This window comes from Aulostomus chinensis, chromosome 5, assembly GCF_037954235.1.
Source record: "Aulostomus chinensis isolate RoL2024-O1b breed Wild chromosome 5, RoL_Achi_v1.0, whole genome shotgun sequence".
Taxonomy (NCBI): Eukaryota; Metazoa; Chordata; class Actinopteri; order Syngnathiformes; family Aulostomidae; genus Aulostomus; species Aulostomus chinensis.
In genome coordinates this window covers 15,108,126-15,132,400 of record NC_141324.1, presented here as the reverse complement: position 1 = coordinate 15,132,400, position 24,275 = coordinate 15,108,126, and the positions used below count along the sequence as shown (strand labels likewise).

Here is a 24,275-nt window from a genome sequence, read left to right as displayed (position 1 = left end):
CTCCCATTGGGCCAGTATCCCTGCAGGAGCAGCTATGGCCATAACTGCCACCATTTCGAGGGCGGCTGCCCCAATTATGTCCTTCTGTATTCAGGGGACCTCGCACCCACGTGTCCCTGCCCCCATCTCAAGGGCAGGTCTACCAGCTTCCACCATCAGTCCATTGGCGGCCGTGACGAGGCCCCCAGTTACCCTGTAGCACAGGGAAGAAAGATCATTCCAAATCAAGATCCCATGCTTGACACAACACAATGTTGTGAATTAAGTGGCGCTACTAAGCATTAGCTGCCACCACCACACACTTGTTGTCAGCTTTTTACTGACTTAGGACAAAATAAAGAAACACACCTGATGAAAGTGAAGTGATTTTTATGGTGAGGGTGTGGAAGTGGAAGGACAACGTTCCACAAAAAAAGCACTGAAGTTCTTCTTGAGGCTCACGATGGGCTGATTACCACTGTTCATCTTCATGCCAGTTGAAACGCCAGGAGATGAAAAACACATTGTGTGTCAGAAATCGTACTGAGAAGATGAAGTAGCAGATTATGCTAAAAAGGATTTTACCAGGAATTTTTCATGAAGTGTATCCCAATTACAACGTTCTGGTGCAGTGCCCATCGTGTAAAGGTTTGGGCCAGCCGTTCTAGGTGGAGATAGAGTAGCAGTACTTTTTGCAGTACAAAAGTTTTATAGATTGATTCAAGTCATGCCCACGTCATAGTCAAAGTAGAACATTATACAACCCTAATGAGAGTTTTTAAGAACCCTGTTTCAACTACAGACAAAACTCACAAGGCGATGATGGATTTTTCATGGAATTACTCATTTGCTTTTAAAAATATTTCATCACATGGATTTTTTTTTTTTTTTTTCAGTTTAGTCAACCAAATATGTGTCTTTGCTCAGGCGGAGTGCTGGTTGAGTGCCCTAGAGAGCACCATGCGCTGCACCGTTAGGAAAGAGATCCAGGAGGCCGTCGCTGCCTATGAGGACAAACCTCGAGACCAGTGGCTCTTTGACTACCCTGCACAGGTCTGATCATGTCTAACTTTGAGAATTACCCAGTCCCTCCAGAAAAACACAATCATACGATCACATAATTAAACACATAATCAGCCAAAGTCCGCAAATTTAAGCTGGGCCGCATTTTTCTAAGACGCCGCACTTTCGCAGCATAGATTGCGGATTTCTCACGCAAAATGCACGAAACATGCGGGTAAACAAGTCACACATGTCTTCGCAGAAAGTTGAAAATGTTGCATTTACTTCACACAAGAGCAGCCATTTTCCTCCTGTTGTCTTGGGAACATTGTGAATCGGAAAGCTGAAATCCCCACAAAGAAGACATGATGAAGTCTGCAAATCAGTCTCATTTGCCAACATAAATAAGCTTGGTACTTGTTTGACTCGTCAAGGTTTTGTAAGTTTGAGCCATGTGTTTATTTAAGTCTGAAATAAAAAAAAAGATGACAACTTAATTATTCCCAGCACTTTCTGTGAATCAGTATGCTTGCTTGTCATAGGAGGTCATTAGAAAGGACTCTTTACATTATGATCGTAGCCTAGTGAGAACAGACTACTGGGGAAATCACTTTTTTTGTCATTCATCAAACCGCAGATTTTGCAAATTCCTGTAATTTCATCGCATAAAATTGTATAAATATCCCGCATATTGACATGCATTTTTTAAGAAAACGTGACGCATTTTTTAAGAAAACATGACGCATAATCAAGGATTTTAGCCCGCAACACTCACAAAAAACTGGGACTGATTACCCCTTTAGATTTGTTAATGTATACATTCCCTCCTGTAGGTTGGTCTGACTGGTAGTCAGGTGTGGTGGGCCACAGATGTGGGCATTGCCTTTGCAAGGGTGGAGGAAGGATTTGATACTGCTCTTAAAGACTACAACAGGAAACAGGTCATGTGAGGACACAATATTCCAATGATGATCGAGGAGGACTCTTTCCTTAGTGATGTTTGCTGAATGTTGCTTTTTCTAGATTACACAGCTGAATTCACTGATCCACATGCTGCTTGGGGATTTAACCCCTGGAGACAGACAGAAGATCATGACTGTTTGCACCATTGACGTCCACGCTCGCGATGTGGTCGCTAATCTCATAGCTCAAAAGGTAATGCTTAAAATATGACATTTAAGTCATAAATGGTTTATGAATTATCTTCTGGCCTTCCGTTGTGTCTCCTAGGTAACCACAGGACAAGCGTTTGCATGGCTGTCCCAGTTACGCCATTGCTGGGATGATGAAACCCAGCACTGTTATGTTAATATCTGTGACGCCCAGTTCCAGTTCAGCTATGAATACTTGGGAAACACAAACAGGCTGGTCATCACTCCTCTCACTGACAGGTACCACAGCATGTTGTATGTGATTCTGCTACTAAAAAGGGGAGAGACAGACTAGTGACACGTTAAAATGGCCTCTGTGGAAATGGTCGGAGTTATACAGTATCCATGAAATTTGCAAGGTTTCCTGTGAGCGGTGTTGATGGTAGAGGGACTTGAACAGTGTGTCTAGTGTCTCTTAAAAGATAAGAACGCTTGTAAAAGACAGCGTGTGGCTGGTTGAGATGAATATTAATGGACTTCCCTCCTCAGTGGAGATAATCAAGAAGCCCGTTAATGCATGGACACTAACCGTTGTCTCTCTAAATCTCTCATCCCTGCTCCTGTCAGGTGTTACATCACCCTGACCCAGTCGCTCCATCTGACTATGAGTGGTGCCCCTTCGGGCCCAGCTGGTACGGGTAAGACAGAGACTACTAAGGACCTTGGACGCTCCCTGGGCATCATGGTATATGTGTTCAACTGCTCAGAACAGATGGACTACAAGGTAGCACAGACAGATGTCCTCTCCAGTCTACATTTATATCATACATAAACCATTTACACCCACACTTTTAGCTACTTCTCTGCTCTTGAACCTGCTCTGTGTCTCTAACCCTCCCAGTCTATAGGTAACATTTACAAGGGTCTGGCTCAGACGGGAGTGTGGGGTTGCTTTGATGAGTTCAACAGGATCTCAGTGGAAGTTCTCTCTGTGGTGGCTGTGCAAGTCAAGACTATACAGGATGCTGTACGCAATAAAAAACAGCGGTCGGTGTGTCTATAAGTCAGACCATAACTCTGTCAATCCAAATTGAAATTCCATTCACTAACCTGAAAACATCAATATCTAGATTCCATTTCCTGGGAGAGGTGATAGAGCTGAAGTCAACCGTAGGAATCTTCATCACCCTGAACCCAGGTTATGCAGGCAGGGCGGAGCTCCCAGAGAATCTCAAGGCCCTATTCAGGTGTGATATAAACATGGAGAAAGAGGATTTTTAAAGCACTACTTCCCCAAACAGTATTTGCCTTTCCTTTCAAGTACTCTCAAACAGATGTCTTAAGCTCACAAAGGTGTTTTTTCTGTGCAACTATACCTCTTTTTGACTCCAGAATGCGAAAAAGAGTCAACCACATTTACCTAACTTGAAGCTAATGGCCAATTACAGCTGCAGAGGAATTTTGTGTGATGAGGGAATTCGTCAGACACGGAAAAAGCTCGGAGACTCAGACCAGCCTTTTAACTTTACTGACAAAGTTCAAACAGAGGATACCAGATGAAATTCCTTATCAACGGCCAACAACAGCTACAACAACAAAACAACAGCAAAACTGCCCAAAAAATCTGTTTGCAAACCCTCAAGCACATCGTAGTCCATGCAGTGCTGATCCATGAGTGCTATAGATGGAGCATTTGAGAGTATATAAAACTGACCTTATTGGATGGTTTTGCTGTTGTTAGCTGTCAGTTACCATTAGCGTCAAGCTAAGAGAAAATGCCTTTGTGAGCTCAAGACGCCTTTCTTTAAGCCATACTCAAAAAGCAAAGCGCACTTTTTGAGTATGGCTTAAAGTTCAAGCGTTCGCTAATTTCAGGTGTGTTTTTGCCAACTGCTCAGGCCCTGTGCCATGGTGATCCCAGACTTTGAGCTCATCTGTGAGATCATGTTGGTAGCGGAGGGCTTCATAGATGCTCGTCTGCTTGCACGCAAGTTCATCAGCCTCTACACGTTATGTAAAGAGCTGCTGTCCAAACAGGTACAGAAAACACTTCATATTACAAAACAGGACTTTTGGCCTTTATATTACAATGATGTATGTTCATGGAAAACATTTGAAGTTCTTGCAAGAACCTTTCAGACTCTCAAGATTTTTACATTTATGTTGAACAACTATAACATGATCACGTCATGAATGTCTTTCGACTGCGTGTCGACAAAGTACAGGTACGCTGGCCCTCTGCAGTTGTCTGGACTGGCCAGCCTTTAACATCTTTTCACAATATTGCGGTATAGAAATACAGCACAAGTATTGTAAAAGAACCTGATGAGTGTGTAGTTTCATTGTAATGAAGAAAAACTGAATGTCTTTGACATTATTTCAGCTTTCACATAGATGAGCCCTTGTGTGTAGGAAGGAAATAAGCACCACTGTGTATGAAGATGCTTTCATATTTCTCTGTGTGAAGTGCTGATCCTTGTTAGATCTTGACTTCAAGGGCCCATGCGTGACTGAAACACTGGAAATATAATGTCATGTATTATTCTGCTTCTTGTCCATCAGGATCATTATGACTGGGGGTTAAGGGCCATTAAATCAGTTCTGGTTGTGGCTGGATCACTGAAGAGGGAAGACCGCAGCAGACCTGAGGAGCAGGTGTGTGTGAAGGGGTCTGCACTGAAGCAACTGGTGTTAAGTGGATCTTTGTCCATGGACACTATGTCTCAGGAACACCGTAAGGAAATTTATTCAGATATTATACAAACATGCACCGTGGATGGCCTGGAAAATGTTTGGTGGTCAAAGGTCAAGGTCACTATGACAGACACACATATGGCACATATGGTATTTCTAGTTTGATTGGAGGGATAGTCCTGGCCATGTGTAGCATCATGTTACATTTCTTTTTAAGGTTTTCTGTACCATCATTTTCCATTCAGGTGCTGATGCGGGCGCTAAGGGACTTCAACCTGCCTAAGATAGTGACCAGTGACGTGCCCATATTCCTCGGGCTGATCAGTGACCTGTTTCCTCAGTTGGACGTTCCCAGGAAAAGAGATCCAGTCCTGGAAAATGCCGTCCGCCAGTCAGTCAGTGAGCTTCGGCTGCAGCCTGAGGAGAACTTCATACTGAAGGTGCCCGAGATGTTGAACAGAGTTTTGTCAAAGCACGGAAGGAAGGAGAAATGTACTGGCCAGTGTACCAATAAAAGTTTACATTATCACCATGTTTACAGGGAAATATTTCGAGCTGCCTGTTTTAACACAAGAAAATACTTAAAAATTAATATTCCCTCAGGTGGATAAACAAAAGGCTTGTACATATGCCTATATTTCTGTAAGACAGAGGTGAAACTTTACGTTTAGTCGTATGTATGTTTCAAAAATCACATTGTGAAATCCATGATTGTGTGTTTCCAGGTGACCCAGCTGGAGGAGCTGCTGGCTGTTAGACACTCTGTATTTGTCGTAGGTGGACCAGGAACTGGTAAAAGCCAGGTTGTGTATACCCATGCATTTTATACTAAATCCATAAAACTGTAGAATTATTTTGTTTTAAAGATACCCAACATTACATTTCCATAGAATTTCTGAATCTTTGTCTTTCATTGGACTGTCCAAAGAATGAGGCAGTTTTTTTGTTTTCTCAGAAATGTTGCACAATAAGTCACACATTCATCTCGTGCACTCATCAGATTTTGAAGACCCTCCACAGAACGCATGCAAACATGAAGATGAAACCCGTGTGGACTGACATCAACCCCAAAGCTGTGACCACTGATGAGTTGTTTGGGTATCTGCACCCCGCTACCAGAGAGTGGAAGGATGGTGAGGGGTTTCAGATTTAATTTGGGATAAATGATGATGATGATGATGATGATGATGAAAGGAGAATAGCTGCCTCAAGATTGTTAGTCTCAGTCAGCATATCATTTATTGTGGTGCCAGGATGATGATTCATTCCTATTTATTGTCCCTTCATCTTAAATCAAACTGTATTAGAACAGTAAAACAATTACCCATCTGTGTTATAAACATGTTTTCAAGTTCAGCCCCTGGATGCTGCGGTATGTTTTACCTTTTTCTGCTTTAGGTGTCTTCTCCTCGACCATGAGGGAACTGACCTCACTTACCCATGATGGACCCAAATGGATTGTTCTGGATGGAGATATTGACCCGATGTGGATCGAGTCTCTCAACACTGTTATGGATGACAACAAGGTCAATTTCTGTCTTTCTATGTTTCCCTTTTACCAAATCGATTAAAATGATCTCACAACAGCAGCACGGTGGTTCAGTGGTCAGCACTGTCGCCTCACAGCAAGAAGGTTCCGGGTGGCTCAAACACGGGATCTTTCTGTGTGGAGTCTCCATGTTCTCCTGTTCCTGTGTGGGTTCTCTCTGGTACTCCAGCTTCCTCCACAGTCCAAAGACATCAAGAGGGGACGAGGCTGATTGATACTCTAAATTGACTGTAGGTGTGACTGTGAGTGTGAATGGTTGTCTGTCTCTGTGTTGGTCCTGAGATGGACTGGTGACCTGTCCAGGGTGAACCCTGCCTAACACCTGAAGGCTTTTGGGATCGGCTCCAGCCCCCCTGTGACCCTCAACAGGAATAAGCAGAAGAAAATGGATATGTTTTCAAAAAATAAATATGTATTTGAATGTTTGAGAGGTAATTTAATGGTCAAAACCAAACACGTATGGAGGTGTTAAGAAGTGTTTTGTCCCTGCTGCCTATTTATTTTTTAATGACCACCCCACCCGCCCCGCGACCCTTAACAGGATAAACAGTAGAAAAATGGATGGTTGAATGGATTAACATGATCTCTCTCATTTTTGTGCGGTATCCTTGAAAGAGGTCAAAATACTGCAATGCCAGGCTTAAATCTTGGTGTCCCTGGATTCACAATAATGCAGGGATCTAAATTTAGATCAGCCTTAAAGGTCACGTCGATCGCTGCTCATTGACCTCTACTGGCTTCCCATAGCCATCAAAATTCAATTTGAGTCTTCTTCTTGGTGCAGGTGCTGACTCTGGCCAGTAATGAGAGGATCAGTCTGTCCTCCCCCATGCGTCTGCTCTTTGAGATATCTCATCTGAAAGCTGCGACTCCGGCAACAGTGTCCCGAGCAGGAATACTCTACGTCAACCCGCAGGACCTCGGCTGGAGCTCGTAAGACACAAGCGCTCATGCGCACATACATGGCTCTGTGTATCAGGATGGTTTGCTCAGCAGGTCTGTCTTAACGCTTCTCAGTTATGTGACAAGCTGGATCGACACCCGACAGGCCCAATCAGAGCGAGCCAACCTCACCATTCTGTTTGACAAGTATGTTCCCTACTGTCTGGAGCAAGTCCGCTGCAACCTGAAAACCATCACTCCCATCCCAGAAAGCAGCATGGTGCAGGTACGGATGTGCATATTGAGCTCTAGTAAACTTCCTGTAGACCAAACAGTCACAATTCAAATGAGCAAAAACTCCATTAGTACACATGTATTTTATACCACTGCTATTAATGCATTATTTCAGGAACAGGGCTTTAAGTGGGCCAGTACACTCTACTTTGAAATGTTACATCCTGGCGCACCAGGACCTTTTCCAGCCTATTAGGACCTCTCACAACCTTCCAGTACTCTTTTCTTCCCTCTCAATTTCATGGTGCGCTGCAAGTAACACTCACCGAGATGTCAAACATCAAACACCATGGGTGGTTTGGTTTGTCAGGAACATTCCGAGAAGCAGACACTGTTATGATTTCTCTTTCACATGCTGTTAATTTGATGAACACTGGGAAAGTATCAGCAGCACAGCAACAAATAAATATGTCCTAACCTCTCCTTAATGTTGTGAAAATCAGCATTGTCTTCTAGTTTATTTTATGTAATATTGAAAGTCAGGACATAATACTTTTCCAACTGAAAATCAACTTGAGGGAATTTCTTCAGTTTTGTCAAAAATGTCCCCTGGGACTCAAGAATGACCTGGAAACATTTTGGTGGTCAAAGGTCAGGGTCGCTGTCACAGGCACACAAAAGGAGGCAACTGTGATTCTGCATTTCTGGGGTTCTTTTTTTTTATTTCTGATTAATTTAACAGGGACAGTTCACATTAAAGTCTACAAATTTAATTCAGGGTATTCGGCCAAAAGATCATGTCACATGTGCCGTCCCAGGATGGATATTAACGAACGCATCTGTAAGAAGGGACATAAAACTTGCATTATAGAGTATAATATGAGATATAAGACAAAACCAGACAGCAACAATCAACCAAAAGATTCAGAAATATAAGATCACATTACATCTTCACATGTATTTGTTACTTCTGTTGAATTCCTTATATAATTGTCAGTGCGTTTGTCGTGCGTGTTGTCCAAGCAGATTTATTTTTGTCTTCCAAACAGACTCTGTGTTCTTTGTTGGACTGCTTACTGACGGAGGAGAACACGCCGCCCGACTCTCCCAGAGAACTTTATGAGATTTACTTTGTTTTCGCCTGCGTCTGGGCCTTTGGGGGGGCTCTCTTCCAGGATCATGTGAGCATAATATGGAACATTTCAGATTTGTTAAGATTCCTGTTGTTCTAACTTGTGTTTCACGGTCTAGCTGAATGATTACCGTGCTGAATTCAGCCGCTGGTGGTGTAAAGAAATGAGAGCGGTGAAGTTCCCCTCTCAGGGAACCGTCTTTGACTACTTCATAGACTCTGAAACGAAAAAATTTACTCCTTGGTGTGAGAAGATAGTGCCTTTTGAACTGGAGCCTGACGTTCCATTACAGGTATTTACTAGTAATAGTGGCAGTGTTACTGTGGCGATCAAGCCTCTCTAAGGCAGGTCATGTGATATCTTTTTCAGACGGTGTTGGTCCACACCCCTGAGACCGTCTGTCTGACCTATTTCATGGACCTGCTGCTCCAGAGAGGCAAACCGGTCATGTTAGTGGGAAACGCTGGAGTGGGGAAGACCATTCTGGTGTCTGATAAGGTGGCAAAACTGAAGGAGGATTACATGGTGGCTAAAGTGCCCTTCAACTACTACACCACCTCAGCGATGCTGCAGCGTAAGATGGAGCGCACATTTCGGTCTCTCTCTCCCTTTGATTTAACATGTCAGACACAATTTCAAGGTTCAAAATCACAGGCATTTAAAAAAAAATGTTAGGATTTGATTTGCTTCATCTGCCCTGTGGAATTCTGGGTAACTCCTAATACTGCAGCTGGAGAAAAAAAAAGGAATTCTCATCAACTGTCCACTCTAAAGAACTTTTCCTCCTGTCATAGGTGTTCATGTTCTTTGAACTTCTTTTTGTCTGATGGAAGCAAAAGCCATCACATTGTTCTGACTGTTACTTTATCTGTTATTCTCTCAATATTTTCTTCATGATGCTGCATGTCAATGATACATTTGATACCCGAGATGTCTCAGATACTGCATCAGGTACCGCACACAGTGTTTCAGGTATCTTTGTAGAAGGTCCTGATGTTGTGACACGTGGGACATTTTTCACATCTAAAAGCCGTTATACAGAAAATCCCTCACCAAACATGTTAACCAGAGAGTCAGGTGACAAACATCATAGTGTTCTATGCGTTCCATGTATTACAAGGTATTGTTTGAATCCTCACTGTAGGGTTAGACATTCCTCCCTTCGTCCAATTATGTCAGTCGCCAAAGTGGTAAGCCAGCCCTTCCGAGCTGCTATGTTCACGGGAGAGAAAAGACCGATCACCACCATCTCTCGTTGGTCAGGGAAGAACAGAGACCATTTATTCTGCGCATGTTCATAAAAACATCCTGTGCGCGCAGGCACATGACATCACCATAATATAGCAATTAACATGGCTTTGCTCTTCCTATTATTAAATATGCTTAACACTCACTTATTATTGTATAAGCTTCATTGTAACTATATGATCTTTGACATTCAAGCTGAACTATGAAAGACCTCCTGACTTTTCACCCACTTTCAGTGTCTCTTGTGTTTTTCCTGAACTCTTATGTGATATTTGGTCCTCAGGCGTCCTGGAGAAACCTCTGGAGAAGAAAGCTGGCCGCAAATATGCTCCTCCCACCGCCAAGAGACTCATCTACTTCGTAGATGACCTCAACATGCCTGAGGTAGACGTGTACGGGACCGTGCAGCCACACACTCTCATACGTCAGCACCTGGACTACAACCACTGGTAAATGTACTGAGTCTGTCTATGTGAATACTGATCCCAGGATCTGCTAAACCGGGGATTTTAATCAAATACATGTCTTTAGGTACGACAGACAACGGCTGGTACTGAAGGAGATACATAACTGCCAGTACATCACTTGTATGAACCCAACAGCTGGAAGCTTCTCTATAAACCCCCGACTACAGGTACACACACGCCATCTGGTGCTTATACACGCATACTGTACATGCATGCATGTCTGTTTTTCAATTTCTATGAATTTTGTCATGTTTTGTTACGTTTTTAGCGTGAAGCAGGGGAGTATACAATTACAACAGTTACTACATGCTGAATTAATTGTGAGTTAACACTGAATTAAGAGTCTAGTAACCATTTAGTAATGATGTTCATGTTAACTCTGCGGGCCACTGCAAAGATGGATGGGGGGGGATTGGGGGGTCGGGGTTAGACTGAATTGTTAAGCTGGGATTCATGTTCCCCACTTTTGATAATTGTCACAAATGCATTCATACATTAATTATGCTGAGGTCGTGCTCCTGTAACACTGTAATATATAATTAAACATGAAAAACAAGAACGTTTCAGCGAGGTACAAGGTTGTGTAAATTCAATGTCACAGCAATGTATTGATATTAAAAAAGGTTTTTTAAGTGCAATTTTGAATAATGAATTAGTTTTAATCGCAACTACTGGAATACTTTAATTCAGTTTAATTTGGTTGAGCAACTTTGACATGAAGTGGAGTCATATTTGACCAGGAGTATCTGTTCTGTTGATCAGGCACGAGGTAATTTGAGCATAGAAATAATAAACAAGCCTAAACCAGAGATACAATGGGATTCTCCCTCGGCATCCATGAAATCATCAGCTAACTAAACGTCTATGTGAAGAGGCAGACGGATTCCAATGGTATGACACCCCCACCCCCACCCTGTTTCCATTACAGAGGCATTTCTCAGTCTTTGCAGTACATTTCCCTGGTGCTGACGCATTAGCCACCATCTTCTCCAGCATCCTGTCAGCTCACTTCCTTCAAGGAGGATTCAGTTATGGGGTCTCCCGCTCAGTTGGAACCCTCATACAGGTGCATTTGTCTAACTTAAACTTCACTCTTTGCTCCAAGAACACATTGGCCCTGAGAACGGTAGCTCCATCTCTCTCTGTTCCTCCATGTTGGTTTTGCTCGTGCAGGCAGCGATATGTCTGCATCAGAAAATCAGTCAGAACTTCCTCCCTACGGCGATACGCTTCCACTACATCTTCAACCTGCGAGACCTTTCCAACATCTTCCAGGTGACAAACAACGCTCCATATTTACAGGTTTTATTGGACAGTAAATCATCGATGAATGGCTAAATAACCCAGACCCCGTCCTGGTGCTTAGGGAATCCTGTTTGCCTTGCCTGAGTGCATCCGATACCCAATGGACCTGGTTCATCTGTGGCTCCATGAGAGCTCCAGGGTCTACTCGGACAAACTGATGGAAGAGAAAGACGTGGAGCTCTTTAATAAAATCCTGCTGGACACCGGCAAGAGATATTTTGAGGTATCAAATAAGAAACATAGTGATCCAAAAATGCCATGCTGCTTAAAGAATATTCTATTTCCTCTAAGTGAATGGCAGTTTACATGTAGCACCAAGGTGCTTTGTTGAGTCACATCTCTTGTTCCAGGGAATAGATGAGTCCATTTTCATTCACCAGCCTCTGGTGTACTGTCACTTTGCTGTGGGTGTGGGAGAACCTCGCTATCACCAGGTATTTACACACGTATTTCATGCTCCACAGTGCCCCTTTCAAGCTTCCATCTATTCTGTACGATCCACGCTCATATGGATCCCTGAATTTAATCAGTTTAGTTATGTGGATTATTTCAAGCTCTCGCAGCCGTATGGTACAAATGCTGCTGTCATTTCTAATCTGTCAGGCACTAAATGAGGATCATTAGCGAACTCATTACTATTCTTTTCTATATTGGGTGTGAATTGAAAGTTAATTGACTCAACTCTCGATAAGAACTTGATTTCATTACAGTATCTGGAATTTAACGCAGAGTGGATAGCCCTCACACATGAGCGCCAACTTCATTTGCTTGTTTATTTGCTCATCTTGTCAGGCTTCCGACTGGGAGAAACTCCAGAAGACGCTGGCTGACGCTCTGGAGCATTATAATGAGCTGCACGCCGTCATGAACCTAGTTCTGTTTGAAGAAGCCATCCAGCATGTGTAAGACACACACACACACACACACTCAAACGCCATTGGTTTATACGCAGACGGAGGATCTATTCATATGAGCACATACAGTATGTAAACCACAAAGTACTAATAAACGCTTTTATTTGTGGTGTTTGTGTGTTTAGGTGTCGTATCAGTCGCATCCTGGAAGCCCCCTATGGTAACGCCCTGCTGGTGGGTGTCGGGGGCAGTGGGAAGCAGAGTCTGTGTCGCCTGGCTGCCTTCCTCAGCATGCTTGAAGTTTTCCAGATCACACTGCGTAAAGGCTACGGCATCAATGACCTCAAGGTAACACACGCACATACACAAACACACACACACACACACGGAACACTCCGAGGTTTGACTATTCTCTCCTCTGTCATTCAAAATATTTAAGTTTTGTCCTCTTAATGTCCCTTCTCTGCATCCTGTCGTCTCCAGAGTGACATTGCAGCGTTATATATAAAAGTGGGAGTGAAGAATATCGGCACCGTGTTCCTTCATACAGACGCCCAGATTCCAGATGAACGCTTCCTGGTGCTCATCAATGATATGCTGGCTTCAGGTTTGGTTACACAATTCGATCAAGGACGATTGATTATCTCAGAGGAGAAAGCAAACAATTTCTCCATTAGACACCATTAACAAATCCAATCAGCACATTCCTTTTTAAGAGCATTAAAATGACCTTCAAACATGCTTCTTCCCTCTATTGAGGTCATTTCTCAGCTATATTTTGAAATGAAGTAAGAAGAAGACATATTGTACACTGGTCAGACACGTGTGGCTTCACTTCCATCGACTTGTGAGACACGTTAATTTGAGACGGTGCATGGATGATTTTGATTAATTGCCTGTTTGAGCTGGCCGGTGGAAGCACTTCATGGGTAAGCAGGAACAATTTTAAGACGATAATAAACATTTTGCTTAAACAAAAATATATTTCATCTGAGTTATCGAGAAGTCAAATGTCTGTCAGTGAGCAGGAAATCGAAAAAAAAAAAAAAAACCTGTCTGTGGTCCTGTCTGTACTACACTCGCTCACATTAAAGTAATCTCTGACAAATTTCAGTAACTGAGAGAGTAAATTAGATGTTGACAAAGATAGAGATGATGTGAATCCGTCCATGCAAATCCAATACACACTCAGGGAAACGGCAGCCAAAAGCACACTTTCAAAACTTGACACGCGCTGCGCCGCAGTGTGTTTCAATGAAAGGTTTATACGATCCTTCTTTATTTTATAACTACTGTTGTTTTCCACTTGTTTAGCCTCACAAGCCTTTTTAAAAGAGATTTCACAAAGATCAGTGAATGTTAAAACAGCCTTCTCATGTCAAACGCTTCATTCTCACTCAAACATTGTACTGTAGGAGTTGCCCGGAGGGAGATTTAAGAACACGCACAGTCAACAATCACGCCTTTTTTGTGTTCTTCAGGGGATATTCCCGACCTGTTCAGCGATGAAGAAGCGGAGGTGATCGTGACGTCTATCCGTATGGAGCTGAGAGGTTTAGGACTCGTCGATAGCAGAGACAACTGCTGGAGCTTCTTTATTGAGCGGATACGAAGGCAGCTCAAGGTCTGGAACCTGTTTTGTTATTGATACGAAGCCAAATTCTTTATGACGCCACCATCCTCTGCCTTCTGCAGGTGGTTTTATGTTTCTCCCCAGTTGGATTCACACTGCGGACACGTGCACGGAAGTTTCCGGCTCTGGTGAACTGTACAGCGATAGACTGGTTCCACCCGTGGCCTCAGCTGGCCCTAGAGTCTGTTAGCTCCACTTTCATAGAGCGGATCCCTGGACTGGAGGTGGCAACATATTCATCAAGTATTCATCTCTTCCTTCTTTTGCTCTGTTCCCATAATTCCTCTATGTCCCCTGCAGCCAAACGTGAGAGCATCTATCAGTGAGTTCATCTCCTACGCCCACACCAGTGTCAATGAAGTAAGTGTTTCAGCAAAGCACCATGGGTAATAACTGCTCCAGACTTCTCATTTGATCTCATTTCCTCTGTCTTCCAGGTGAGTGTCAAGTACCAGCAGAACGAGAAGCACTTTAACTACACCACCCCGAAGAGTTTCCTGGAGTTTATGAAGCTGTACGGCAACCTGCTGGGCAAAAAACGCATGGAGTTGAGCCAGAAGATGGAGAGATTAGAGAACGGCCTGCAGAAACTCCAGTCCACCGCCTCACAGGTCAGACAGGATGGCTGCCATCTGTCACTGCTGTCACTTTGAACTGATCCGTCTCAGTCTTTGTTGTCCATCTGTTTTCTTCCCAGGTGGAGGACCTGAAAGCAAAGCTGGCCTTGCAGGAGGTTGAGCTGTGGCAGAGGAACACAGACATCGAGGCTCTCATCGCTAAAATAGGACAACAGACAGACAAGCTGAACCAGGAGAGGGCTGTGGCCGACGCTGAGGAGCAGAGGGTAGGACTGGGTGTTTCCACACCAGTTCAAGTATGAGAGAGCTAGCTGTGGTGACAGGGAGGGGAGGTTATTGCATGACAGTACATACAGCACATGCAGAACATACTATACAGTATATAGATGACATCGTGATTTCGGCCCCTTAGGTGGAAGCAATCAAAGCTGAAGTTACCAAACAGCAGCAAGAAACAGAGAAGGACCTGGCCAAGGCTGAACCCGCCCTGCAGGCCGCCAACACAGCTCTCAACACACTCAACAGGGTAAATCACACACAACACACAACGCTCACACACTCACACACACGTGCACTCACACAAAATCTCGACACGATTTTATGTTGTTAAGAGAGCATGATGCCCTTTGCGCGCCTGTGTGTGTGTGTGTGTGTGTGTGTGTGTGTGTGTGTTTGTGTTTGTGTGTGTGTGTGTGTGTTTGTGTGTCCAGTTGAACCTTACAGAGCTGAGGACATTCCCCAACCCTCCAGCTATCGTCACCAATGTCTCAGCAGCTGTTCTGGTCCTGCTGGCTCCTCAGGGACGCATCCCAAAAGATCGCAGCTGGAAGGCCTCCAAGGTGGTCATGAGCAAGGTGATGCAAGACACCACGTCTGGTTGGAGTTCTCTGATTCATAATAATAGTAATCAATAATAATAATAATATAATATTAGATATATGGCTTTAGAATTTTTTTCCTTTGGGTTATAAATGTGTCTTGAGTGTTTTATTTAATCACGTGAAGAAATAAAAAAGTAGAATTTAAAAAAGAATTTTAAAGTTTTGCAAGACACTGCAAAACTTTGACAGCACAGTGTATCTAACACATAATAATTGTTATTACTAGTAGTAGTAGTTTTAGCAGCAGTAGTAGTAATAGTAGTTGTAGCAGTACTAGTATTCAACAATAAAGACATGAAATGTCTTTAATTTTTAATGAGTCTTACACATATAACATATTTTTGAATTATTATTTTAACTTTAATAGTTTTCTGCTTTTTGTTAATTTATTTATCAAATAGAAAATTAAATCTGTCAGTTTATCTGATGCCACTTGGCAAACCTCAATCACAATTTAGCTTCCTGAGAAGCAGTGAAAGTGATGTGATGCCATCCATCCATTTTCTTCCGCTTATCCTATTAAGGGTCACGGGGGGGCTGGAGCCTATCGCAGCCTTAGGGCGAGAGGCAGGGTTCACCCTGGACAGGTCACCAGTCCATCACAGGACCAACACATAGAGACAGACAACCATTCACACTCACAGTCACACCTACAGTCAATTTAGAGTATCAATCAGCCTCGTCCTCTCTTGATGTCTTTGGACTGTGGGAGGAACCTGGAGTACCAGAGAGAACCCACACAGGAACAGGGAGAACATGGAGACTCACACAGAAAGACCCCGTGCTGGAGCCGGGGCTAGAACCCTGTAACTTCTTGCTGTGAGATGACAGTGCTGACCACTGCACCACCGTGCCGCCCTTGATGTGATGCCATTTTGCCATTTTATTAAATTCAAGCATGCTGGCGTGCACACACACACACACACACACACACACACACACACACACACACACACGCACGCGCTAACATGTTTGCATCCAGGTGGATGACTTCCTGCAAGCACTGGTGAACTTCGACAAAGAGCGAATCCCAGAGGCCATTGTGAAGGTTGTGAGAGACGAGTACCTGAGTGATCCAGAGTTCAACCCTGAATTTGTGCGTCAAAAGTCCTCGGCTGCTGCGGGCCTCTGCTCCTGGGTGATCAACATCATTCGCTTCCATGAGGTACACAAACACGCTTGTGTGCATGCACACACACACACACACACACACACACACCAGCTGTCAGATGTATTGACAGTCAGCTTGAGACGTTGTACAGTCCTTAGTTTTCTTTTGATTGACAGGTCATTTCCTTTTTCTCCAATTCCCATGCTGACACGGATAGATTTTTGTAAGTACAGTTCCTCTCCTCCGTCTTTTCTAAAACACTCCTGACTGTAAATTTCAGTGTTTCTTGGGATGTCATCACTATGACTGACAGGTTTTCTCTAAATTCATTGTGTGCGTGATTCGTTTGCAGGTGTTCTGCGAGGTGGAGATGAAGAGGATGTGTCTGTCACAGGCCAACGCTGACCTGGCAGAAGCTGCTGAGAAACTAGAGGCCATCAGGAAGAAACTGGCCGTGAGTCTTTTTTGTTATCATGGTTATTTTTATTTATTTGGTATAATTTTTGGATTGTTGTCGTTATCATATTTCTTTTTTTTTCTGTTTCAGGAGCTGGATAGTAGCCTGGAAGCTCTCACCACCGCATTTCAGACAGCCACATCAGAAAAACTGCGTTTCCAGGATGAAGTCAATCGCACTAACAAGACAATAGAGCTCGCCAACAGGCTGGTTAAAGGGCTGGAGGTGGGCAAAGTTACACCAGAGAGATCAAACTGATACAAGACCATTCCCTGTGCACTGACTGCAAGATTTGCTGTACTGAAATGATGAGATACTGCATTCCTCTGTGTATTTTACTGTCCATCTGTGTCTGTCTCAGAGTGAAAACGTTCGCTGGGCCCACTCAGTGGCTCAGTACCATGAGCAGGAGGAAACTCTTTGTGGGGACGTCCTTTTAACAGCAGGCTTCATCTCTTATGCCGGCTCCTTCTCCAAAAAATACAGGAGAGAGTTGCTCGACAACCTCTGGATGCCATTCCTGCACAGCCAGAAGGTCACAAAAAGATTAACTGAAAATTAAAAACATTTTTTGAAATACAGGAATGTTTTCAGATTTGAATTGAAACATAGTTCAGTCCATCTTGGCCTCCCGCCTTCTCCCTCATCCTCCCTTGAACTTTACTAAAGAACATTGTGTGTGTGTGTGTGTGTGTGTGTGTGTGTGTGTGTGTGTGTGTGTGTGTGTGTGTGTGTGTGTGCGCGCGTGTGCTGCCCCTCTTCTAGATACCTATTCCCATGTCAGTGGGCTTAGATCCTGTGTCCATGCTGACTGATGATGCCACAATCGCCCAGTGGAACAACGAAGGCCTGCCAGGAGATAAAATGTCAACTCAGAACGCAACCATCCTTACTAACTGTGAGCAGTGGCTTTAGATATACTTCACCAGCATTTCTCAGACAGAACACGTTCAAGCAGGGTGGTGTGTGTTGTTCAGGTGAGCGCTGGCCCCTCCTCATTGACCCCCAACTGCAGGGCATCAAGTGGATCAAGAGTCGCTATGGCGGCAGCCTCAAAGTGGTCAGTCTGGGTCAGAAAGGGTGAGTGTCCTTAGAACATCTACAGTTGGCTGTTTTTAGGTGCTGACATGCTTCGCGTTGCCTCAGCTATGTGGACGTGATCGAACAAGCTGTAGTAGCAGGAGACACCGTCCTCATTGAAAACCTAGAGGAGACCATTGACCCTGTCATTGACCCTCTTCTGGGACGACACACCATCAAGAAGGGCAGGTAACAGCACACACACACACACACACACACACACACACACAAAGACAAGATATATTTGATTATTTCTCACGTCCTGGACTCTCACAGTTGCATTAAGGTGGGAGACAAGGAGTGTTTCTTCCATCCGGGCTTCAGACTGATCCTCCACACTAAATTGGCCAATCCTCACTATAAGCCAGAGATTCAAGCCCAGACCACCCTCATTAACTTTACTGTGACCAGGGACGGGCTGGAGGACCAGCTCCTGGCTCAGGTGGTCAACCAAGAGAGGCCTGACCTTGAACACCTCAAGGTGAGGTTTTGAATTATTCCATTTCTACCAACACTTTAAGCCAAAATATAGGAACTCCTTTTCACTGGTAGACCGCCATTTTCCCCCTTTAAGCTGCTTTCTGCTACTCAGTTTTGGTTTGTCTGTCTGTCTCCCTGTTTTTTTACTAGCTTCTTTTTATCCCAGCAGTGCTGGCAATGTTCTAGCAGTTGTTGCTACCTCCCTTAAATCATTGAACTGTATAAAACTGTAACTGCTGGTTATTTGTATCAAATACCTGCAGAGTGAACTGACCAAACAGCAGAACCTGTTTAAGATCGAGCTGAAGCTCCTGGAGGACGAGCTGCTGACCAGGCTGTCTGCTGCTGAGAGTAACTTCCTGGGTGACAACATGCTGGTAGAGAAGCTGGAAACCACTAAGCACACTGCTGCTGAGATTGAGATGAAGGTGACCGAGTAAACGTTCAAGTTTTATTGTGAAACGTAGAATTTGAAGCTGGTCTCAACGAGCAATAGGGGGCAGCATATTACCAATTATTACCTTGGCTGAGGCTGAAGCTCTGGGTTTACCAGTTGATTTACATTCCAGCACTCACCTATGATCACAAGCTTTTGTTAGTTTCTAAAAGTTTGAGATTGTTGCAGCCCATCGTTCTACTGGTGTGGACAGCTGCCCCCTCAGTTTGTGATCGCCCAGTTTTCCCGCCGCTGCCAGGTGAAGAGTGTTGTGGAGTGACTCCATGGGCATCAGCAAAGACCTCTGGTGCAACTGCAGCTTTACATGATTTAGTGACACACCAGCCTGTGGCGACGAGCGCCAGGAAGAGATCTGAGCCACACAGCCTCAACATGATAGTGACTCACTATTGCCCCAAGTGGTATTACAAGACATGACAGACTGCCACTAGCTTGCTCGGATAAAAGTATTCCCTTACAAATGATGCTCTCTAAAGCCTGAAAATAATAGTCATGTTCTGTGTCTGTTCTCCTCTTTTTGCCTCCTTTTTGCTCTCCATTGCTCATCTCTCAGGTCCTGGAAGCTAAAGTTAATGAGGTGAAGATAAACGAAGCCAGAGAACATTATCGTCCCGTTGCTGTCCGAGCGTCTCTGCTCTATTTCATCATGAATGATCTCAACAAGATCAACCCCATGTACCAGTTCAGCCTCAAGGTAACCAGACAGTAGCCACTCAATCAAAACCTGTTATTTTTGTGTGTTTGTTTGGGGGGTTTTTTTGGGGGGGGGGTGTGTCGCCTGTGTACCTTTTGTACAGTATGATGTAGCAATGTGATGACGCAATACACAAACTGCAGCCTGTCTTTCAATGCTTTAAAAAGGGTTCATGCGGTCATGGAATACCTGGACAACAAAGTCCAAAATTTGCTTAGATCAACGAAGAAAGGTTGATATTGATGAACTTTAATACGTGTTCATGCAGCAAACCATTGTTAGCTAAATGTAAGGATTCCTGGGTTCCTCTTTAATTTTTTCATTTGTCAAACTATGTTTCAGAGACTTAATAGTCATAAAAAAAATCCTCCAATGTGTGGCAACATCATGGAAATGTATTTGTAAAAATATGTATGAATGGACCCTGTACCACTGCTTTTATTTTTTAATTGAATGTCATGACCCCTATTAAACATTCCTCTTGAATACCTTCTTCCATTTGTGCCCAGGCCTTTAACGTGGTTTTCCACAAAGCGGTGGAGATGGCCGAGGCCTGTCAGGACGTGACGAGCCGAGTGAACACGCTCATAGACTGTGTTACCTTCTCCACCTTCAACTACATCAGCAGGGGACTATTTGAGAGGGACAAGCTCACCTTTACGGCACAGCTAGCCTTCCAGGTGTGTAGGTGTGTGTGTGACAGAGAGTGTCGATTTCGTTCTTCACCGTGTTCTCCCTCTTTCCAGCTGCTCCTGATGTGTAAGGAGATTGACGCGCGAGAGCTTAACTTCCTGCTACGGTTTAACATTGACCACAGCTACATCAGCCCTCTGGACTTTCTGTCCAACTCAGCGTGGAGTGCCATCAAGGTGCACACACACAAACACACACACACCGTCTAACACATTCATTGACATAGGATGTTTTAGGCTCATACAGTCCATCACCACCCCGCTGTGTGCGTGTGTGTCTTCACCCAGGTGATGAGTTTCACCGATGAGTTCCGTGGTCTGGACCGGGACATCGAAGGGTCTCCTAAACGCTGGAAGAAGCTGGTGGAGTCTGAGTGTCCAGAGAAAGAGAAGTTTCCTCAGGAGTGGAAGACTAAGAGTTCCCTGCAAAAACTGATCATGATGAGAGCTCTGAGACCGGACCGCATGACCTACGCTCTGAGGTGAGGAGCCTTTAACTCCAACATGGTCCTCTTCTAGTTTCAGTTACTTATTTTAAGCCGTGTTCTTGTCCTGCTCTGTCATCCGGCATATCACAGGAACTTTGTGGAGGAGAAGTTGGGGGTCAAATACACCGAGGGTCGGAAAACCGAATTTGCAAAGTCCTTCAGAGAAAGTGGTCCAGCTTCGCCCATGTTCTTCATCCTGTCCCCCGGAGTGGACCCCCTTAAAGATGTGGAGTCACTGGGTACTGCACACAAAGCATTCATAACTGTTCTTTTTAAATGGTGCAAATTATTTTCCTCCTTGTTACAAAATGCAGAAGCAATTTTAGTAAATACGGGGGGAAATTAACGAATATTTTTGTAGGTTGGAATTAACTTTCTTAAATGACAAGCTGAGATTTCTGCTGTGCTCCAATTTAAAAAATACTAAAACTGACTCCTCTCTTGTTGCCAGGAAGGAAGCTGGGCTTCACCATTGACCTTGGGAAGCTGCACAACGTGTCGTTGGGCCAGGGCCAGGAAGCTGTGGCTGAGGTTGCCATGGAAAAGGCTTCCAAGGAGGGCCACTGGGTTATATTGCAGGTCTGTGGGTTTACTCTGAAGTCCAGATATGATGCTAGTTCTCTGCAAAATGTAATTAATGCTACCACATTTACCACCATATTACACAATGTCATCTCCTGCTCTGTAATGGATTGTGTGCTTGTGCTTCCATTGGTCTCCCTGTAGAACATCCACCTGGTCGCTCGCTGGCTGGGTTCACTGGAGAAGCTGCTTGAGCGCTGCTGTTGCGGCAGCCATCCTGACTACCGAGTGTTTATGAGCGCCGAGCCTGCACCGACCTCTCAGGAACACATCATTCCACAGGTACAGATGTAGTGCACCTGCACCTCTAGCGCTCTAAAGTTCTATACAGTGCTACCACATTGATCTTTTTGTCCAGGGCATTCTGGAAAACGCCATCAAGATCACAAACGAACCTCCTACAGGCATGCATGCTAATTTACATGCGGCTCTGGATAACTTTGACCAGGTCAGCGTGCCTCCACTGTGATTTAACTAGCAGTGCAGTCCGTTCATTCGTTCATTCATTCATGTATTCGTTTCTGGATCCCTGTGCAGGACATCATGGACCAGTGCAGCCGTGAGCAGGAGTTTAAGACCATCCTCTTCTCCCTCTGTTACTTTCATGCGTGCGTGGCTGAGAGGAGGAAGTTCGGACCACAGGGCTGGAACAGGAAGTACCCCTTCAATACCGGAGATCTGACCATATCAGTCAATGTCCTCTACAACTACCTGGAGGCAAATGCACAGGTGGGTTGTGTTGTTAGCGTGGCTGCATGACTTGCTGCAAAATTGGTAAGCATGTTGGTGTTGTGCCTCTGCGCGTTGATGAAGAGATTCTGTTTATTCGTATCCTCACTCTGATGATGATGAAGGTGCCATGGGAGGACCTGAGGTATCTGTTTGGCGAGATCATGTATGGAGGACACATCACTGACGACTGGGACCGAAGACTCTGCAGAACCTACCTGGAGGAATACATGCAGCCCAACCAGGTGTGTGTTCACCAGCCTGAAGGGGATCCACTCGCTCAGCTGTGGCTGCCAGACACAACCTGGGACATCTTAGGCTGAGAATTCAACCGACAGTTTTACTGCCGATATTTCACATGCAAGCTGAAGTATATGGTCATGATGTAGTCACATGCCGGGGTCAGTGACGGCAGGTGGACCCAAATGCAGAAATGACCAAGAAGTGGCCTGAACTCAAGACATTTATGTTTAAAACACCAACAAAGTACAGAGATACAGTTTTCAAAGTGTGGGACGTGTTTCTCCAGAGGGGATCCAGACAGGTTCAGGGGAGGCTCTGTGACTGGAGGTGAAAGAAATTATCGAAGGACATCATGTAGAGCAGCCTTATAAATGACTCAGCACAGATTGCTTTCATGTATTGGCTGAAGTTATGTAAAACAGTGGTATCAGGCTAGCTTGGCTAAATAGTTGACTGTCTATGGGATGGAATAACATAATGATGGTCCTATGTAGTCATCCAGAAACTGAACTGTAAAGAGGGCTGAGGGGAGGTGCCTTATTCCGGGTTGATTCTGAGGGGAAGTCCACCATCTCAGACCTGGAAAAACCCTGCACTGAGGGATGAAGCAAAGGGCGAGACGGAAGTGGAAAAAAACTGTAATGTTCTCAGAGCTGAAAAAAAGACCTGACAAAAGACTGAAATGAAGACTGGTTAAAAGAAGTGTGATCACAGGAAAAAGACAGGGAAGAGATAATAAATGACAAACAATGGACTGATTTATCAAAATAAAACAAAGTAACGAACTACATTCACTTCACTACAAAACACAACGAGGGAGTATATAGAAATGAAGATGGCACCTTAGGTAGAGAGACAATACAAAATGCCTAAATTCTCAACCAAACCGTTTTTGTTTTTTTTAATTTTGTTTTCTACAGTTTGACCGGAAGCTTGCGCTTGCTCCTGGATTTGTAGTTCCCTCTAATCTGGATTACCAGGTAACTAATGACATTCCTTAATCCGGATGAATTTGTTTAACTCCTCTGATTAACTCCTGGGTGCCTCTGTGTGAATTTTGGGTCCAGGGCTACCACGATTTTGTAGATGAGATGCTGCCCCACGAGAGCCCTGTTCATTACGGGCTGCACCCCAACGCAGAAATCGAGTTCTTGACTGTGACGTCAGATAACCTCTTCCACACCCTGCTGGAGCTGCAGTCTCCTGATGCTGTGATGGGGGAGGGGGCCTCCCAGACCCTGGAGGAGAAGGTACCCGTGGCAGCAGATTCAGATGAGTGTAGAGCTTAACGTCATTAAACTACCAGCTCAATCAATCCTCCATCAGGTGAAAACTATCTTGGATGAGGTGCTGGAGAAGCTACCGGAGGAGTACAACATGTCCGACATCACCTCCAAGACCGCTGAAAGGTCGCCGTATATCCTGGTCTGCTTCCAGGAGTGTGAACGTATGAACACACTCATCTCTGAGATACGACGCTCACTCAAGGAGCTGGACCTGGGACTCAAAGTATGCCCATACGTGTGTGTGCCTGTGTTTGTATACGTGGAAACATTGTCTCTGGCATGATGGCAACCTCTTTGTCACATGGTAGAGGTGAGAAGAAGCTTTGACAGTGCAAGGTTCTTATGAACAGAACAAGCAAAAGTCAGTCTTTGGCAATCGTCCCTGTTCAGCTCCATCAAAGGTGTTACACTGGGCTACACAATATTTCTTTCTCTCTTGATGGTCG

The 24,275-nt window shown here is 44.4% G+C and overlaps 1 protein-coding gene across 1 annotated transcript in view; it reads left to right on the top strand.

Annotated features, from left to right (window-relative positions):
- Window positions 1–24,275, top strand: part of dnah9l (dynein, axonemal, heavy polypeptide 9 like) — a 49,161-nt gene that overhangs the window by 20,899 nt on the left and 3,987 nt on the right. The window contains exons 32-87 of the mRNA XM_086205078.1: window positions 907–1,032; window positions 1,815–1,922; window positions 2,005–2,136; window positions 2,212–2,372; window positions 2,700–2,856; window positions 2,974–3,119; window positions 3,203–3,319; window positions 3,971–4,109; window positions 4,635–4,727; window positions 5,012–5,206; window positions 5,492–5,569; window positions 5,767–5,899; window positions 6,165–6,292; window positions 7,100–7,248; window positions 7,333–7,483; window positions 8,481–8,612; window positions 8,683–8,856; window positions 8,934–9,138; window positions 10,096–10,261; window positions 10,344–10,446; window positions 11,208–11,345; window positions 11,453–11,554; window positions 11,646–11,807; window positions 11,935–12,018; window positions 12,377–12,486; window positions 12,624–12,786; window positions 12,922–13,045; window positions 13,920–14,062; window positions 14,134–14,295; window positions 14,372–14,431; window positions 14,509–14,682; window positions 14,769–14,915; window positions 15,062–15,175; window positions 15,360–15,503; window positions 16,513–16,695; window positions 16,994–17,095; window positions 17,189–17,323; window positions 17,460–17,633; window positions 17,864–17,996; window positions 18,076–18,178; window positions 18,245–18,367; window positions 18,455–18,659; window positions 18,922–19,086; window positions 19,669–19,809; window positions 20,319–20,489; window positions 20,556–20,678; window positions 20,790–20,983; window positions 21,080–21,228; window positions 21,441–21,568; window positions 21,716–21,853; window positions 21,930–22,019; window positions 22,109–22,300; window positions 22,426–22,545; window positions 23,464–23,523; window positions 23,611–23,793; window positions 23,870–24,052. Of these exons, the coding sequence (XP_086061204.1) occupies window positions 907–1,032; window positions 1,815–1,922; window positions 2,005–2,136; window positions 2,212–2,372; window positions 2,700–2,856; window positions 2,974–3,119; window positions 3,203–3,319; window positions 3,971–4,109; window positions 4,635–4,727; window positions 5,012–5,206; window positions 5,492–5,569; window positions 5,767–5,899; window positions 6,165–6,292; window positions 7,100–7,248; window positions 7,333–7,483; window positions 8,481–8,612; window positions 8,683–8,856; window positions 8,934–9,138; window positions 10,096–10,261; window positions 10,344–10,446; window positions 11,208–11,345; window positions 11,453–11,554; window positions 11,646–11,807; window positions 11,935–12,018; window positions 12,377–12,486; window positions 12,624–12,786; window positions 12,922–13,045; window positions 13,920–14,062; window positions 14,134–14,295; window positions 14,372–14,431; window positions 14,509–14,682; window positions 14,769–14,915; window positions 15,062–15,175; window positions 15,360–15,503; window positions 16,513–16,695; window positions 16,994–17,095; window positions 17,189–17,323; window positions 17,460–17,633; window positions 17,864–17,996; window positions 18,076–18,178; window positions 18,245–18,367; window positions 18,455–18,659; window positions 18,922–19,086; window positions 19,669–19,809; window positions 20,319–20,489; window positions 20,556–20,678; window positions 20,790–20,983; window positions 21,080–21,228; window positions 21,441–21,568; window positions 21,716–21,853; window positions 21,930–22,019; window positions 22,109–22,300; window positions 22,426–22,545; window positions 23,464–23,523; window positions 23,611–23,793; window positions 23,870–24,052 (7,815 nt within the window). The remainder of the gene's footprint in view (window positions 1–906; window positions 1,033–1,814; window positions 1,923–2,004; window positions 2,137–2,211; window positions 2,373–2,699; window positions 2,857–2,973; window positions 3,120–3,202; window positions 3,320–3,970; window positions 4,110–4,634; window positions 4,728–5,011; window positions 5,207–5,491; window positions 5,570–5,766; window positions 5,900–6,164; window positions 6,293–7,099; window positions 7,249–7,332; window positions 7,484–8,480; window positions 8,613–8,682; window positions 8,857–8,933; window positions 9,139–10,095; window positions 10,262–10,343; window positions 10,447–11,207; window positions 11,346–11,452; window positions 11,555–11,645; window positions 11,808–11,934; window positions 12,019–12,376; window positions 12,487–12,623; window positions 12,787–12,921; window positions 13,046–13,919; window positions 14,063–14,133; window positions 14,296–14,371; window positions 14,432–14,508; window positions 14,683–14,768; window positions 14,916–15,061; window positions 15,176–15,359; window positions 15,504–16,512; window positions 16,696–16,993; window positions 17,096–17,188; window positions 17,324–17,459; window positions 17,634–17,863; window positions 17,997–18,075; window positions 18,179–18,244; window positions 18,368–18,454; window positions 18,660–18,921; window positions 19,087–19,668; window positions 19,810–20,318; window positions 20,490–20,555; window positions 20,679–20,789; window positions 20,984–21,079; window positions 21,229–21,440; window positions 21,569–21,715; window positions 21,854–21,929; window positions 22,020–22,108; window positions 22,301–22,425; window positions 22,546–23,463; window positions 23,524–23,610; window positions 23,794–23,869; window positions 24,053–24,275) is intronic.